This window comes from Pomacea canaliculata, linkage group LG4 (assembly GCF_003073045.1).
Source record: "Pomacea canaliculata isolate SZHN2017 linkage group LG4, ASM307304v1, whole genome shotgun sequence".
Lineage (NCBI taxonomy): Eukaryota > Metazoa > Mollusca > Gastropoda > Architaenioglossa > Ampullariidae > Pomacea > Pomacea canaliculata.
Genome location: NC_037593.1, coordinates 2,842,181 through 2,858,404, shown reverse-complemented (window position 1 = coordinate 2,858,404; position 16,224 = coordinate 2,842,181). Strand labels below are relative to the sequence as shown.

Genomic DNA, 16,224 nt, shown 5'->3' with positions numbered 1-16,224 from the left:
TTTCTGGCGGCCCGGAAGTTGAACAACGAAGGGAGATCACTGGGCCCGTTACAACCGTAGACTGTAGAACATGTAAATACGCGGATCAGATGTGACCTTTCTTCTAAATTACGAATTTCACAAACAGTTTGTGTAAGTCTGGTATTAAGAATACTACTTATAATCTAAAACGATCGAACAAGACATCTGTTAAATTATCGAGTTAAAAACAAACCAGTGACCACTCAAATCACGTGATCAAATGAAGCCGAAGAGCAGCCGACAGATACATCGGCTCACCTGACGGACCGTACACACGACTGTACCATTTAAAACCCGCTTTTTACTACGAGTACTGTCATTTCTTCATTAAATGCTATCTTATAAATTATTAAACTCAGTTGTAATTTGGATGCAGTATTAGTCGTGAGGGATGGTTGTTGGGGATTTTTATTACCCACCCATCCTTCAGTAATGAAAAGTAACTCCTATCAAATAAACCAATCTTGGATGAAAAAAAAAAGTAGTAAAAGAACGGTGTATCTTTTTCTAAGTATTCACAACTAATTTTAATACACTTCTGAATGAATTTTAAAATGATTTGTTATTCTATTCAAAGGTCTGCTAAAGTACAAAAAATCTTTCAAATGATTGAGCATATTTCCCCAAATCAAAGTGAGTATCCCCCACCTCTTCCATCCTCAAAATACAAGAGCGCAGAAAGAGGAGGAAAATCTAGATATTAGGAAAGGATTAATTATCAAAGCTTTTTCCAGTGAGAGAGCTAAAACAGTTATACCTTCATAGGCATGATCAACATATGGTCATGTCACAGTTTTGACCACTTTCTGTGCATAGTAATGTTCACTGGCTTCTTTCTAGAGACTGGAAGAGTGTCTATTCTGTCAGATTTGGGGTTGTAGTATCTTGTACTGACCATATCTCCACACTTGCAGACCTTAAACAGTACAGGTGAAGTACATGAGAATTGCTTATATCAAATGTAATGTTGATGAACTGTAAGTTTACAAAACTTCTCGTGATTGTAAAACAGTTATTATTGAGGTGAAAACTATAAAGTATTTTGTTATAGATATCATGTTATATGCTAAAAAAAACATAGATTTTAGTTTCAAACGGAATCCTTTGTTCACAGTTCAAATGTCACTGCTCCTTGGGTCTATAATGGTTTTGAACAGGAAATGCACTGTTCCTGTTTATTACCAGTATCTAAGGTCATCTCCTCTGCAAAATCTTAGAAATCAAAGACAGCTATTTTTGCCATGTAATAAGGCTTCAAGAGGCACACACTTTCAAAAGAGATCTGTCAGTGAGAAACAGTTAAACTTGGGAAATTCAAATTCAACATGCTGTTTGAGAGAGGAACAGTTTAGGCATTTCTGTGCAAGGATCCTATCAGTTGGCACTCAACTTCTGCAAACTACTGGAGCCAGAGGTAATCCCACCCAGAGACATGTGCGATTTGTGTCAAGAAAGACTTACCAGTTTCCAGAACTCTTGAAGGCTGATTTAGAAGAGGAGTTTGTGCGAGGAAGTGGCCCTGGAGGGCAGTCAGTGAACCAGACTGCTAACTGTGTTGTACTCAAGCATAAACCCACAGGAATTGTTGTCAAGGTGATTGCTTTTTCCCCTAGAGATGTCATCAAATGTTTTCAAACACAAGCTCTGAAAGTTACTGATAATTCAAAAGATGTTACCAATGTTATCATAATGTGTTGATGATGTAGATTTTTTATTTAAATAATGTGTTCAATTCAGCACATCCTAAATTTTTAGATGACTGAAGTGCTAGTGAGCTTACAAGAACCAATTGATCTGGTCAGTTAGGCATAGCCGAAGTAGCTTTTGTACATCAGTGATGTCATGGTCTTGGCCTTGGCCTCTTTCTACATGATAGTTGATGCTGTTTGAGTCGAGATGTGTATCTCAGAACATAACTATTTACGCAAATTAAAGGAATTCAAATCCTGCAATAAACTAAATGCTAAACTTGTAGGGAAGTGAGATCTTGACATCTTGTCAAAAGTCAGGTGAAAACTATGGTGTTCAAAGGGTTTGAATATCATAAAACAAAAAGTGAATAATTTGATATGTGTACCTATGTGCACACATGTGTAAGGGTAAATGTATGTGGGTGGAGGCAAGGGAGAGAAATTTTTATGCAATGTATGTCTTGTGTTTGAGAAAAGAACAGAACATAAAAATTGCTTATTTTTCACTCTTCATTCTGTTTGATTATGTCCTGACAGTGTCACGAAACACGTTCACTGGAGACAAATCGGAAACGGGCACGAGAACGCTTACAAGACAGGGTGGATTTGTTCCTTCACCAAGAGGAAAGCTTTCTCTCACAGCAGGAGCGGGAGAAATCCCTAAACCGCCAAGAAAAGAAAAGCAAAAACAAGAAAAGATTAGACTTGAAAAAAGCTTTTAAAGATAGAGAAGGCTTGGACTGATAAATTAGTGAAAACATTTTCCAAGCAGTTGTGTACAGAAAAATGCTGATGGGCAATGAGAGCTATTGTTATCAAATCAAACTTTATGTCTGTCCAAGAAAGTCCATGACAGAAATTTTTCTTTTGCTCACAAACCCAAACACATACAAACATATACTTTATATTTTCATGTAGTGTATGTCTCCTGTCTTGAAATATGTTCATTGATTTGTTATCAAGTTGCATGAGGCAAAAAGAGCATTGGTATCATTACATGTATGATAATTAATTGTGCTTACAGATATTCCATTCAAAAACAATGCTACAAACCATAAACATAACAATTTAAATATACATGTTATGCTTGTATATATATATAGAGAGAGATTATAATAAACATCAAAAGCACAATAAACATTACTAGAGCATCGACTTAGATGTTTATTTTAATTTTCAGCATAGTGGTGGTGTGCTGTGAGACACAATGGCCGAGTTCTTCAAAGTGGTGACTGACAGGTAGAGGGATAAAGTCAGATATTTTTTCCATGTTAAAAAAAGACTCATAAATCCATTACCAATGGCTGCTGTTGACCATAATTAGTTTGAGATGACATAAAGTGGGTTTTGCTTACATAACATACCAGACACCCACTAGATTTATGTGTTTGTGATTGTTCATGTTTTATTTAAACAACGATAAAATAATTTTAAGCATTAAGCCCTTATGCTTGCCACTGCAAGATTTGGAATTGGCTTATATAATTTTATTAGAGAACACTTTGTTCAGTTGTGTGCATTTTCCAATGCAGCCAGGACACAAGAACTTTCTCTGGGTTTGTTCCTCTGAGCAATATTAAAAAAATATGTGGAGCCATTTGAAATGACGAGCTTAAAATGGTTAAGTGGATAGTGTTCAGGACTATCTCAAAATATACCGGTTCTGTTTAAAATGTGCCATTTTTATTGTTTGCTTGTAAATATATCTATATGTATTCAATTAAATGAGTAATAAGGCTCTTTTTTTCATGTCTTCCACTTTATTGTTTTTCTCTTTCTGAAATAGAATCATCGCTGAACAGTGTTATATACTTAGAAGCATGCATTAACAAAGAAAACATTTAACAAAATAAAACTGTTATGTTCCTTATAAATGTCTTTTAGCAAATCTTTTGAGTTGGTTATATTTTAGGTCTGCTGTAATTTGTAAAACCCTGGTTTACCTACTCTGCAGGTATGATGGCATCACCATAGATACTGCTCAACAGTCTTTCAAGGATGATGCAGTATTTTTGCAAAACCTAAAAGGTATCATAGACCAAATGATACTGTTATCTTTGTTGATAGTATTTGAGGAGACTGATATTAATGACTACATACAACCCAGCTTTTAGATTTGAGGGATCAATCATAAAAAATGTCTCAAGGTTAGGAAATGAATTTTGATTAAAGTATTTTAAAAGATTATATTTTTTGTAGCATGCCATAATAGTCATGTTAAAGAATTATAATTTAGCATTCCTTGACATGGTATACTCAATTTAAAATATTTTATTAAAAACCCACTTTAGTTCCAAATATGGGAGTATGTTGAAAATAAATTCCAGTTTTCAAGATGTTTTATGTAAGCATCAAAGAGATGTTTGGCAAGTGTGTTGCTAGTACATCAAAGTTCAGAGAAGGTCCAAATTCAAACTAGTGACTTTGTCCTTTGGTGTACATGGGTTGTTTTTTTATCAAAGAAAATATGGGACATAGAGCAGGTGTAATATGGGTTTTCCTGATAATGACGCTTTAGCAACTTTGGTTAATAAATGCTGCAAAAGTGTCAGCATCACATATTTCTGAAGGTATTCAACATCAAGTCTTCATCACTTGCATCTGTTTAAGAGATGTAGTATTAAAAGTATAAATGGCACATTTAAGCCTAGGCATGACCATCTGAAACATTTTCAAGTGCACAGCATTCACTTAAAAATGTTAACAGATCCTATGTGTCAAAATATGCAGGTGCAGTGTCAGAATGGAAAGTAAGTGGAAAGAGAGGACTTTGGATTAAAGTGGCTTCTCTTCACTCCAGTCTAGTGCCACTGCTTACAGAGGTAGGAGAACTAGGAGTGATTAACAGTGGAGCTGGACAATTACTTCCAATAGCCAATATTTTTAATGACTGGTATTGACTGTAATTTTTGAAAATCTTTAGTGCTTCATCCATTTGATGAAAACTTTGTTTTTGAGGTGAAAAAAGAACTTTTGTCCATTTCTTTTAAAGATGGGTTTTGACTTTCATCATGCTCAGCCTGGCTACGTCATGATGACATTGTGGATGTGCGATAACCATCCCAATGAATTACCAGAATATGCCAATCAGTATATAGGTAAGCAAACACAAACATCAGGTTAGTAGGTGTTTGATTTAAATTTATAAAGCACATCAGTCAAGTGAGATATGCTGATGTTAAAAACTATGTCTAAACTACATTTGTCTGCCTTACTGCTCCCATCTAATCTGCATCTGCAAACATCAACATAGATGTAAACTTATGTTTGTAAACTGTAGGCAACTCAAATGGACAGTGAGTAGCTTGGCTATGTACCTAGTACACCCCTGTCTCGTCAGACTGAGTTGGATGTAAGCACCTGTAGCGGTGCACACAGGTCAGCTCACCTGGCTGGTGAAATCATTCTGAGATTGACCCTTTAAAACAAGCATTTTGGTTGGCAGATAATATGCAGATCATTAATATAAAAAAACTACAATGTAACCTATAAAATAGTCTTCTAGTTCCAGTACTTCTTAGAGAATGTAGAATGTGAGAATGTAGATGTGCCTGTAGAAGTGACAAGACTTCATTCATAAAACCACAAATCTTTCTTCTTGAAGGTGTTGGTGGCTTTGTGGTTAATGAAAAGAACCAGCTACTTGTGATGCAGGAGCGGTATGGGCAGAATAAGAAATCACCCTGGAAATTACCAGGTGGACATGCAAACAAGGGTACAAAGCTCATAAAACCTTAAAAACTTTCGTCCATAGCTGTTTTCAAAAAAGCTTAGCCTATATTTTTTTCACCTTTAGCTATGGTAGTTTAAATGTTTTCCACCATAGATATAGATGCTTTAACAAATTTTTCCAATATTGCAATATATATATCTAGCCTTTCTTGAGACTTTTGGGCAACACTGCTTTCCATTTACATCTATAATGGTTACTCTGAGGTAGTGGAGACCATTTAGACCTTCACAAAGCCATTTCTATAATTTTCAACATCATTTTTGATTTCTCTGATTATAATGCATTCAGTCAATGGGATGCAATCTGTGTGTAGGGGAAGATTTGATCGACACTGCTCAACGGGAAGTGCTAGAAGAGACTGGTGTGGAGTGTGAATTTGTGTCCCTTTTAGCATTCCGACATCAGCACAATTACAGATTTGGTTGTTCTGACATCTATTTCATTTGCGTCATGCGACCAATTACTCAAGAAATTAAACCATGTCCTCGAGAAGTCTCCGATTGTCAGTGGATGGATGTAGGTGCATCTCTTCTTTTTCCAGTCTTGAATTATTATTTCATTTGGTCAGGAAGAAGATGCTTCTTCTTTCACATGAGCTAATATTGTTACTAACTTCTCGCAAGTTTTCACGTTTCAGCATGGAAATGATACTGACATTTTTCTAAGTTTTATATTTCCAGCATGCAAGGATCTCTTCTCCTCAGAGGAGCATGCAACAAAACAGAACAAAACTAGTACAAAAGTCAGGCTCACACTGTATTATGCATGTCTGAGACACTGCAAGTTGTACTTAGTATTTTAATAATAATAATACAGTTTTACATAGCGCATACCTCCACTTTATTGTAAACTTACAAACATTGTCAGAATACGAAACACTGAAAGCACGTGTTCAAACTGATTCAAAATATATATAACATACTGATGACACAGACCAAAACATTTAGCTCTGAAAAAGCAAATGTGTTATTGCTTCAATCTGCAATTCTTTTCCACAGCTTGATGAATACATCAGTGATCCAACCATCTCTGATGCCAATCGTCACTTTGCTTTATGCTACAAGGAGAACATTGAGAATGGTTTCTCCATCATACCATCCAAAGTTCTGTCATTTGACAAGCGAGTTCTAAATAATATTTACAGCATCAAGAATATACAAGATAGACATTGACCAGGAACAATAGTTACTCAGAAACACTGATGTCATTAGACTATAAGATTTTTTGTTATTTGGTGTTCACTGAAATGTTTGGGACTGGGACCTTGTGATAAATAATTTCATTTGCTATGTCACTGGCTGTTGAAAGCATGAATCCATTTCAAGGTCACTACATGCTGACAAAAAACCAATTTTAACAATTAAGTGTGGGTAATTTCATTCATATGACAGTTATTCTAAAATGCAGGGTTGTATGGTGATTAAAGACTTGTACCTACTGCAGTCTGATACATTTAACACCAAAATCAGCTCTTCCATATACACAGAATATTACTGTGCCTTTTTGGATCATGTGTCTATAAATCTCTAATTATGCAAAAATCAGATCAGCAGCATTCAGCATTATCTACATAATTTCACAAACTGATAAACTTCAAACTGATGCTTTTAATAAAAAATCAAAGCATTAATAAATTATATATTTAAATTATATAAATGATGTTGGTGAGATAGTTTCGTTCTTGATAGAGGGGAAAGAGAGGTGATGATAGTTATTCTGATTGCTATATCAGGAAGAAATTCACATATAAGTAGAGTAAAATGTTTATAGTGCATACAGTTTTTATCTCACTGTTTAGTGACCCTCCCTTCGTATGTGATGGTTTCAGCGTTATGCAGCAGGATACAAATAGTCTCTCAATATCATTGTGTTTAGTTTGAACCCAGCTCTCAGATTGTTAAATTGCTTGAATACTGACTAGTTCTGATTAACCAGTATGTTTTCTGATGTTATAGCTAAAAATTACCCCTGGGCTAATAGCCAATAAAATAAATGAAATGAAATACAAGAGTTGGTTTTTTTTTGTGTCGTTCTTGGCCCTCCATAGTTGCAGTACCTATCATAATCTGTTCAATACTGTTTCTTCAAATTATTTTTTTTTTCTGTAGCAGACTTTGTGGTGTTCACATGCAAGAAAGCACTCATATCCCTGTGTTGGTTTAAACATATATTTTTAGTTAGATTTACAAAGGAAGACAGATTTTCCATCAAACCTGAATCTGAAAAGTACATCAAGAACTGAAGAAAAAAATAAAATCCTGATGCACTTATTATGGTATATCATTTAATGAATATAAATAATTGTGGTCTGGTAATATACAACATACCGCAACTAGTTTGTCACAAACCTGTTGGGGGTGAGGGGGGTTTAATGTTTAATTGCTTGGATGAGAATGGGAAATGAAAAAGGTGGGCGGATGACGAATAATTTGCATGGGTGCTAACATATCTTGATAAGCATCTTTTCTTTAAGCATCATTACTGAGAGGCTCCACTAGTATAAATTGTGACGATCAGGGTTGAGGAAGAATGAGTGATTTTTGGTGCCATTTTGTGTCCTTGACCAGGAGGGGCAATATGACAGTTTTACTCAGTGCTGTGTTGTAAAATCCAGACCAGACTTGTTAAAAGTGTTAGATAATAATAAAAATAATAAATTTAATTGATGGAGCACTTAACCCTAGCATCAAAGGCTAGTTCAAAGTGCTTGACAAAAAACAGAATAATAATGGTCTCAAAGAGTTCATAGTGATTCATGTGAAAACCTATTTAGGCGAGTCCATGTCAGTTTTCGAATCTTTTGGAGTGAGCAAGTTTTTGTAATGTAACTGGAGAATATTAAATTAGTAGCATAGTGAATTTAAAAACAAATGATTATTAGATTTTCAGGAGGGTATTTTTATAGTTTTTCTTTTCTTTATTTTTATCTGTGTGTTCTTTGTAAATTATTGCACCAGATATTTGCAAGACTTGAAGAGAGACAGCAACCATGAAAAGACTCGTGTCTGTCATCTTAGAGCTCTTAAACTGATGGAAGGGCTTCAAAGAAGACTGTCAACGGAAGTGACTGTAATACAGTGGAACCTCGGTTAACGAACTTAATCCGTTCTGGAAAGCTGTTCGTTATCCGAAATGTTCGTTATCCGAAACAATTGTTTCCATAAGAAACAAAGGAAATAGATTTAATTGGTTCCCAGCCCCTGATGACTCGCTAATATTTGAAAGTTACAGGCTATATAGGTAGGTTTTAATGAGAACAGTTATAATGCAATATAAATGGAGTTAAATAAACATAAAAACATTAACGAAAGCATTAAAACATCAGAAAACTGGGTGGATGGAGGTGTGGGGAGGAAGGGGTGGTATTACTGCTTTGATTCCCCCTCCATGAGCGCACGTGACAGTATAAAACCGGGGCTGACTTCCCTTTTCTGTAGCTTTGAGGTTAAAGGTAAAAACTTGTCCAGTGTCTGTTGCTTCTGCCTTTTTTGTAAAACTTTTCGGTAATACATCACATATTCGACAGACGCATGCCACCTTCATACTTTGAAATCATTTCCTTTTACAATTCATTTGTTGGCCGCTTCCTTGTCATTACCTCACTACTATTAATTGCTCTTAATCTTCTTTGGAGCCATGATTGAGGATTATCTTATTAAAATAAAGCACAACAATCACTAAATAAGAAGGATGCGCACAGGTAAGGAACGACTAATCGTAACTGTGTCTCGAGCGCGAATGATGACATGCTGGTCGGTCACGTGTGGTTCACGTGGCTGTTCGTTATCCGAAATTTTGTTCGCTATCCGAGACAAACTTTTAACGAAATTTTTGTTCGTTAACCGAAATATTCGCTATCCGAGGCGTTCGCTAACCGAGGTTCCACTGTATAAGACTTTTATCACTAAACTTGCAAATTTAGCGTGTTTTAATGTGTGTCTGGGAATTAGGTTCATCATTTGTTTATTGAATATTTTTCTGATATATATTTATATATTTCTTAAATTCAGGTTTAGGTTGGAGTTTTCTGTCTCATCTGAAAGCATCTGCAGAGCTTCATGTGTCAGGGTTCAACCAGTTTGATAAGGTGCTTCCATCTAGTTTGGTTTCAGACCACTGGGGAACAAACGCCACGAACCAACTGTTAATCAATACCATATTCAGAAATGCCTGAAGATGAGCTCTTATAAGACAACTGTTTTAAAAGTGTGTTAAGAATTTGTGCTATCAAAATGTGACTGATGTGTGCATTTTCAGTGGCTAATGGCAGGTGGGGTGTTGATGGATTCAGCTCTACAGATCTCTAAAAGTAGATTATGCTTCCCATAAGGTCATGTCATATGGTAAGTCTTGAAAAAAGGGTTTACGAAAACTTCATAGACAAACAGAAGAAGCTCAATCCTTTGTTTTTTAATATTTCCTTCTCTTCTATACAACTCTTTAAGAATGGCTCGATCAGCACTTCTTCTATCAATTGTCTGCAGGGTTATGCATTGTTTTCATTTTAAGTGAAAAGTGCTAATATTTGTGCTCAACACATTAGGCTTGTTAAGACAGTGGCAGTGCTAAGGTAGATAAATAAGGTTTTCCCCCAGCTAGGAAACCTAGCAGCATTTGCACCACAAAGAAAACAAAATTTACTTAAGTCAGAACCTGCAGTAGTCTTATTGGTCAAGCATCAGGAAAAACAGTTCAAAAACTGTCAGTTTAAAACAGTGTTGATGACTTTTATCCTTTCTCTCTGCAGGCCAGGTCAAATATGACTGATGACTCTGTTTTCTGGAAGAAAAACTAAGTTGTGTTTTTTAAAAAAACTTTAAAAATTATGCTATTTTAACCAATGAAATTTGGCCTTTTAAACAGGTGCAATTATCTTCCCTTTGGCATTAACAGTTTTAGCAAAAATAAAAAAATGTATTTTCTGTTTCAGTAATACCTCAAAATCATTTTCCTTTCCTACATATTACATCGATGGAACACACTTAGAAGAAATTGGTCAGGTCAAATAAGATGGAGGGCACGTAATCAGTTAATGAAATCCATGATCCATTAGACTTGTACTGCTTTTCAAAGTGTTAAAATATCACCGTGTGACTAAAGGTTTTTGCTAGAAGATACAGTAAGCACCATTATAACAGTCAACTTGTACCCACCTGGCGCATACTTTTCACAAGAACAGCCTTTCTGTGGGAGGTCTTGGTCAGAGAATTGGTTTCACGTTCTAAAATAATTCGAGTGTGCGGAACATGAGACCAAAGTCGTCCCAAACTGGGCTGCTTCTTCCCTTCAAATCCAGATGTCATGTTGTTGGACACCTGCAAACAGTTTTATCTAAATATCTTCAAAACACCTTGAGATACCACAAAACCTATGCATCATATCTTACTCAGCCTACTTCACAAAAAGGTCAGTGGTTACAGCATATGAGTTAAGATATTGTCTAAATTTGTTTTTATAATACTTGTTAATTTAATGAAAATGTTGATTAACATCAATAATTTCATTCTACATATTCAAAAACAATTGTGTGCTAGTTATATATATCTTATCCACCTACAATGAAGAAACTTAAAATTCTTGCAGCATAGATTTTCACTTGTTGGGAATATATCTCTGACATTAGTTAAGTCGAAATGCAAAGAACACATGCCACTCAAGCATGACATGCGCCTCTAACAATGCACAAATATTTATATGAATCAACACCAGTCTTATTTGGAGAGGTAGAGACTTTGTATTGAAGATAATGAACCAGGATAGATAGAAAGGTTACTCAAGGTTTTTTTGGGAGTGGTTTTACTTATATTTAAGTGAATATATATATATACAAGCCCTTGTATATATATATCACATATAAGAGGGCTTGAACCTAAGTACATATAATGCACACAAAAACAGACAGAAAGCAAGAGTGCAAGCTGTATGAATGAAAATGATTGACATAATACTGCATGACTGTACCCACCAAAACAGCTAAGCAGAAGTCAACTGCCAACTGTTTAAGCTGCAAACCCAGCTGTTCTAACAAGGCTAAACCTGCATCAATCAGATAAAAATGGACAAGGCATGAGAATGAGTTGATGACTTTTTACATTTAAATGAAAGCAGAAAAACACCAGTGTATATCAAATGTAATGACAGCAGATAAACTTTTTCCTGCAGATTATTTTTCAGTTGGTAAATGAAACTTACTGTCCATTTGCTTTCCTCCAAGCACAGGGTGAAAGACTGAAGCCACACTGTCCACTACCACAAGCTTGACACTATGAAAGAATGACATCTGAAAAATATATGCTCCTTTTAAGTAAGCGGAATTTTAACAGAAAATAAGCAAAAATTTACATTTTTTCTTAGTAACTTACAAACATGTAAAAATGTAAAACAATGTTTTTGCAATTAATCTAACAAGCCTATGTAATAAAATGATTTCAAAATTGCTATGAATAAAGAAATCTTGGTAAATACATACAATCACACAGCTATTGCTCAAATAGACATGACATTTCATCATTAAACTTACTTTTGTTGTCAGATTTGATACCAGATTATCCAAAACACCAAAAAGTGCAAAGACATCAGATGCCCTTACGCAGTGTATTCGTGACAAGTTCTCTTTAGCTTTCTGATGTGACTGAAAAGCATGAAATCTTTTATAGCCTTATTCTGCACAACAAAAAGTATGAGTTAAGCTGTTTTAATTGTGAAGCACAAGTTATCTTAGGCATGAAAATGACCCTCTCCCTCACCCAAGAAAAACAAAACAAAAACCAAAAAACTAAATCACAAGAAAAGTGTCACATGGCCATGTAACAGTGGATAACTTTAAAATAAAGGCAAAACTGACAGCAAAGGACAAAAATATTAAACATGGAATAAAGAGTTCTAAAGTTAGGAAGCTGTGTATTTATATAGGATATGTAGGAAGGCAACAACATACAAATCCAACAGAAAACCAGGCATTTGACATTTCCAGCTTCCAAAACAAAAGGATTAACTAAAAATGAAATGTTGTTTTCAAATGATCCATCCAGAAGTAATTATAGGCATAGTTAATTAAGTGCAAATACTATTAATAGTACTCAGTATTGCATATAAGGCCAGTTTGCAAAAAACAAAAAAAAAAACAAATGAAGTTTAGCAAACCACGAGGGACAGTCAGCGAAGTAAGATTTCAAAATCCTCATTGACCCCAAATCAAAGAAGTGCAACATACACACAAAAGGAAAAGAAAGAGGATAACATGGGGAGAAAAAAATGAATAAACATGGGAGGTTAGCAAAATTATACAGTATTAATATCAGTCACATTTTCTTGACATCACTATTGAGTTCTCTCCCTGCCCACAACAAAATATTGCTGTTAATGACTGATCTAGTCAGACTTTTCTACTATATTATTCAAATTCAAGAAAATTGAAAAGACCTCATGACTGTCATCCATCTCAGGCATGAAATCAAGCAACCGCTCAGCACTGAAAGAGCCACAAGTGTCAATGTAGACTACATTCTGCGAGTGCACAGTGGCAACTGATGATGCACAGTGTAAACATATCTGCAATGTATAACAATTTCCAAGTCAGATGTTAACAATAAAATCTCCCCATTATTTTCTATTTATGCTTTCTCTTTCTGTCACTTGTTTTCCTTTCTTTGCAAATGTGAGAAACTTACAAGAACTGCACACGACATTTTCCCATCACTCTTAAATAGATTTGTGAAATAAATTATCTGACCCAAAATAAACAATTCATACTTCACTTTATAGTACTTGGAGTAGTCTACATAAAAATGAAAATTCATCAAAAACTTATGTTTTGTTATGTAAACGAACACCTAAGCACTGTTGATTTCAAACTTTACCTGTGTTTTACCTACTGCTACCTCTCCAACAACTTCACAAATTTCAGCTGTATACAGCCCACCGTCAAGTAGCTTATCCAAACTGCAAATATTCAAAACTCTTCTCTATCAGACTAGGCTAACACAAAGATAAGAAAATTTTGTAAATGCCGGCTCTGGCTTAGCAAGTACTGATTAGGTCATTAGGATATTAAAAAATTCCCCCAAAGTGCCTTAAAATCTACTTACAATTAAAAATCAGAGCAAGGAAAAATAACCTCTATTTTTCTGTTGCACCAGCCCCAGTTTATTGGAAATCGCTAGCATATCTGATATTCACACTGTACAAAAAGTGTTTGTTATAAAAGATGCTTATTTTTTAAAAACTTGGTTTCAGATATTACTCTTTTGTTAAACTTGATTCACCTTGAAATTCCAGTACTGAGAATGGCAAGACAAGACAGGGAGTTGGAATACAACTGTGATGCTGTCACTGAAAAGGCTGAGTACTGGGCCAACAGTACACGCCGAATGGACAGTAGGTCCTGCCCAACACAAGGACCAAAAAAACACAACAAATTAAAGTTTTATTACACCAATGTCACCAATAAATTATTTTTATAAAGTGACAGTAAACTGAAATCAAAGTTTGAAAATACTGACATTTGGATATAGTTAAGAGATAAATACACCACCCAACAGTGAAACAGCTTCCTGAATGAAAATGAGAACTGTTGACCCAACAGACATCAAATCCTAAATATTGAAATGTAAATAAATGATAAAAAGCAAACTTGTGGTCTTGTAGAAATGTCATACTCTAAGAACACTTAAGTTGAAAACAGATGACAAAATAATGAACTGATATTCCACCTGACCCTAGATTCATGTGTGCTTTAATTTTTTTCTTAATACCACAAACATTAATTGTATTTATCAGCCATTATTTTTAACTACTGGATGCAAATATTGCGTACAGTTGCTACCTACTAAATATGCACCAAATTTGAAAAGCTTCAAGAGCTCTTTACAATCCAAAATTTATCAAACTGTTTCACAGTTTTGATGGTTAACAAAACATTGTATTATGCTTAAAACTCAGCTCCCGACAATTTTCAATTGCTTTTAAGAGGGGACGTTAAATAGGTCGTGAGGTATAAGCAAATGATAGCCAGTCCCCCTACTACTACTACTACTATATGCTTTAGCAAAAACCCTAATGTATATTTGTAAATCATACTCAGCAGCAGCTTCGCCTAAGAGATACTTATCTGTGTCAACGTACGACCGATCGAACGTATATAATGAATATTCAACATAGTCAAACGAATATTAACTGTCAGAGCGTTTTATGTCATTCCTCTACCCTCCTAAACAAACTTTTTGTCGTGACCACTGGCAAACAAAACATAAGTTGAACATTGAACCCATTTAAACATCGAATAACCATCTCCTGAAACAGCAATGGAATGGATGCCACGCCCACTGCGTTATCTGAGAATGTGGGAGCAAACTTATGCTCACTTTATAGGCGATATCACAAGTTCTTGCAATTTCTTCTGGATCCTTGACTATAAAATCGATGACAGTCCGTATTTCGGCATTATGCAAAACAGAACAAACATTTTCTGTCATAGCTTTACAAATGCCAGGACGAAGAAGCGACATTTCTTCTTAACTTTCCCGCCTTCGTGAATATTACATTTTGAGAATGGGATTATTTAAGAATCATGGAGTCTATAGGTGGACTGCTGTCTGTTTGCCAAGACCAACGCGTAGCTTCTTGCGAAGTTCTCCGCTGTTAGTCTCGGCGAGCCTGAACAAAGAATGTGACTAAACCGGAAGCTTTATACACTTCTGCCTCGTTAAAGTAGTTAACTGGAAAAATCGCCTGCCAGCAGTGCAATCATATAGCTTCGTGTTGAGAATGAAGTTGTGGATGGAGATATGCCAAAGATGCCGAATTATGTTTAAATGCATTGTACACTTTGCCTACTTAAGATATTCAGATATTTAAAATATAAACGAAGGCAAAATGTGCTAGCCTTATAACCTTAAAATCCTTTGGGAAAGATGAAAAATCGCCGCCGTCTTTTTTTTTTTTTTTCCCTAAGCTGTTTTTTTCCCTAGGGTCAGTTGGTTGCATGTTGCTTTAGTAGGAAATAAAGCATCAAAGACGAGGGCATATCCAAGCGCGAATATCAATTCTGACCATAACATCATTATCAAGCGTCATATGTTGAAGCCAATGGGAACGCGTCACACGCATTCCCTTTGAACTGCGAAACCCTATAATGTTGCTGAACTTTTGCATTCGCAAGTCGGAGGGAAATTTGCCGCAATGAACCTATAATCAACTGGCATGAGAATACGTACGTACCATCTCGGGTCACATCACAGAAGTGCTCTAGCTTTCGGTTGAAAGGTTTTTGGACGTCTAAAGGCAAAGAAACAGCCCTGGGTAACCACGAAAATAAGACTTTTTTGTCTTTATAGTTCCCCATTTTGCACCAGGGAAACTGCACTTACTCTCACTGTATAACTATAATGACAATGACAATTTTTTTCTATTAACGAGAGGTAAAATAAGCAAGAAAATGCCTTTTTTCCATTTAGCTATTCGTTCCGCGACTTCCCTGCAGACAGCCTATCACTCGATCGATCTATATAGAGTGCTACCCGTAATACTTTTTTTTGTTTTGGAGGACGTTGGCGTCTGTCTTCAACTTTAATCGTATTTACGATTGAGATCGTTGTAAAATTCAGTCCATCTAAGGGATCCATGGGGGAAAACTGAAAAACCTCCCACCCCCGCACAGTAATTAGCTCTTACATCAGTGACGATGCGTAGAGAGACATAAAATGAGAATCAAACTATGCCCCATACTATCGACTGCAAGGGTTCTACTACTGTACGTGCCACCAGGCAAGTCACCTGTTC

The 16,224-nt window shown here is 35.6% G+C and overlaps 3 protein-coding genes across 5 annotated transcripts; 2 read left to right on the top strand and 1 right to left on the bottom strand.

Annotated features, from left to right (window-relative positions):
• Positions 1–24: 24 nt before the first annotated feature.
• LOC112563268 (probable peptide chain release factor C12orf65, mitochondrial) lies at positions 25–2,867 on the top strand. Of its 2 annotated transcripts, XM_025237111.1 has the most exons (3): positions 25–132; positions 1,136–1,614; positions 2,250–2,867. In XM_025237111.1, the coding sequence occupies exons 2-3, from the start codon at positions 1,141–1,143 to the stop codon at positions 2,454–2,456; spliced, it is 681 nt and encodes a 226-aa protein (XP_025092896.1). In that variant the 5' UTR covers positions 25–132; positions 1,136–1,140; the 3' UTR covers positions 2,457–2,867. The 2 variants fall into 2 exon arrangements, with proteins under 2 accessions (XP_025092896.1, XP_025092895.1); XM_025237110.1 differs by lacking the exon at positions 25–132 and having other exon boundaries at positions 326–1,614.
• Positions 56–7,448, top strand: LOC112563267 (nudix hydrolase 8-like). Of its 2 annotated transcripts, XM_025237109.1 has the most exons (9): positions 56–331; positions 862–951; positions 2,893–2,951; positions 3,667–3,740; positions 4,443–4,534; positions 4,705–4,810; positions 5,317–5,427; positions 5,759–5,961; positions 6,444–7,448. In XM_025237109.1, the coding sequence occupies exons 3-9, from the start codon at positions 2,920–2,922 to the stop codon at positions 6,615–6,617; spliced, it is 792 nt and encodes a 263-aa protein (XP_025092894.1). In that variant the 5' UTR covers positions 56–331; positions 862–951; positions 2,893–2,919; the 3' UTR covers positions 6,618–7,448. The 2 variants fall into 2 exon arrangements, with proteins under 2 accessions (XP_025092894.1, XP_025092892.1); XM_025237107.1 differs by lacking the exon at positions 862–951.
• Positions 7,449–9,839: 2,391 nt separating this feature from the next.
• Positions 9,840–14,993, bottom strand: LOC112563364 (DNA repair protein RAD51 homolog 4-like). Its single transcript, XM_025237296.1, has 9 exons — positions 14,808–14,993; positions 13,710–13,828; positions 13,305–13,386; positions 12,868–12,996; positions 11,966–12,076; positions 11,638–11,725; positions 11,411–11,481; positions 10,599–10,760; positions 9,840–10,224 (listed from the first exon to the last, which is right to left on the bottom strand). The coding sequence occupies exons 1-9, from the start codon at positions 14,949–14,951 to the stop codon at positions 10,174–10,176; spliced, it is 957 nt and encodes a 318-aa protein (XP_025093081.1). The 5' UTR covers positions 14,952–14,993; the 3' UTR covers positions 9,840–10,173.
• Positions 14,994–16,224: the final 1,231 nt, after the last annotated feature.

Bases quoted from the DNA above. Each gene is read 5' to 3' on its own strand.
- LOC112563268 (XM_025237110.1), top strand. From the start codon at position 1,078: ATGTTATATGCTAAAAAAAACATAGATTTTAGTTTCAAACGGAATCCT. The intron at 1,615-2,249 runs GTGATTGCTTTT...ATGTCCTGACAG, and splicing joins CCACAGGAATTGTTGTCAAG to TGTCACGAAACACGTTCACT.
- LOC112563267 (XM_025237107.1), top strand. From the start codon at position 2,920: ATGGCCGAGTTCTTCAAAGTGGTGACTGACAG. The intron at 3,741-4,442 runs GTATCATAGACC...CAAAATATGCAG, and splicing joins ATTTTTGCAAAACCTAAAAG to GTGCAGTGTCAGAATGGAAA. The intron at 4,811-5,316 runs GTAAGCAAACAC...TTCTTCTTGAAG, and splicing joins ATATGCCAATCAGTATATAG to GTGTTGGTGGCTTTGTGGTT.
- LOC112563364 (XM_025237296.1), bottom strand. From the start codon at position 14,951: ATGTCGCTTCTTCGTCCTGGCATTTGTAAAGCTATGACAGAAAATGTT. The intron at 13,829-14,807 runs GTGAGCATAAGT...TGTGTTGGGCAG, and splicing joins CTTGTGATATCGCCTATAAA to GACCTACTGTCCATTCGGCG. The intron at 11,482-11,637 runs GTAAGTTTCATT...TGATTGATGCAG, and splicing joins TGGAGGAAAGCAAATGGACA to GTTTAGCCTTGTTAGAACAG.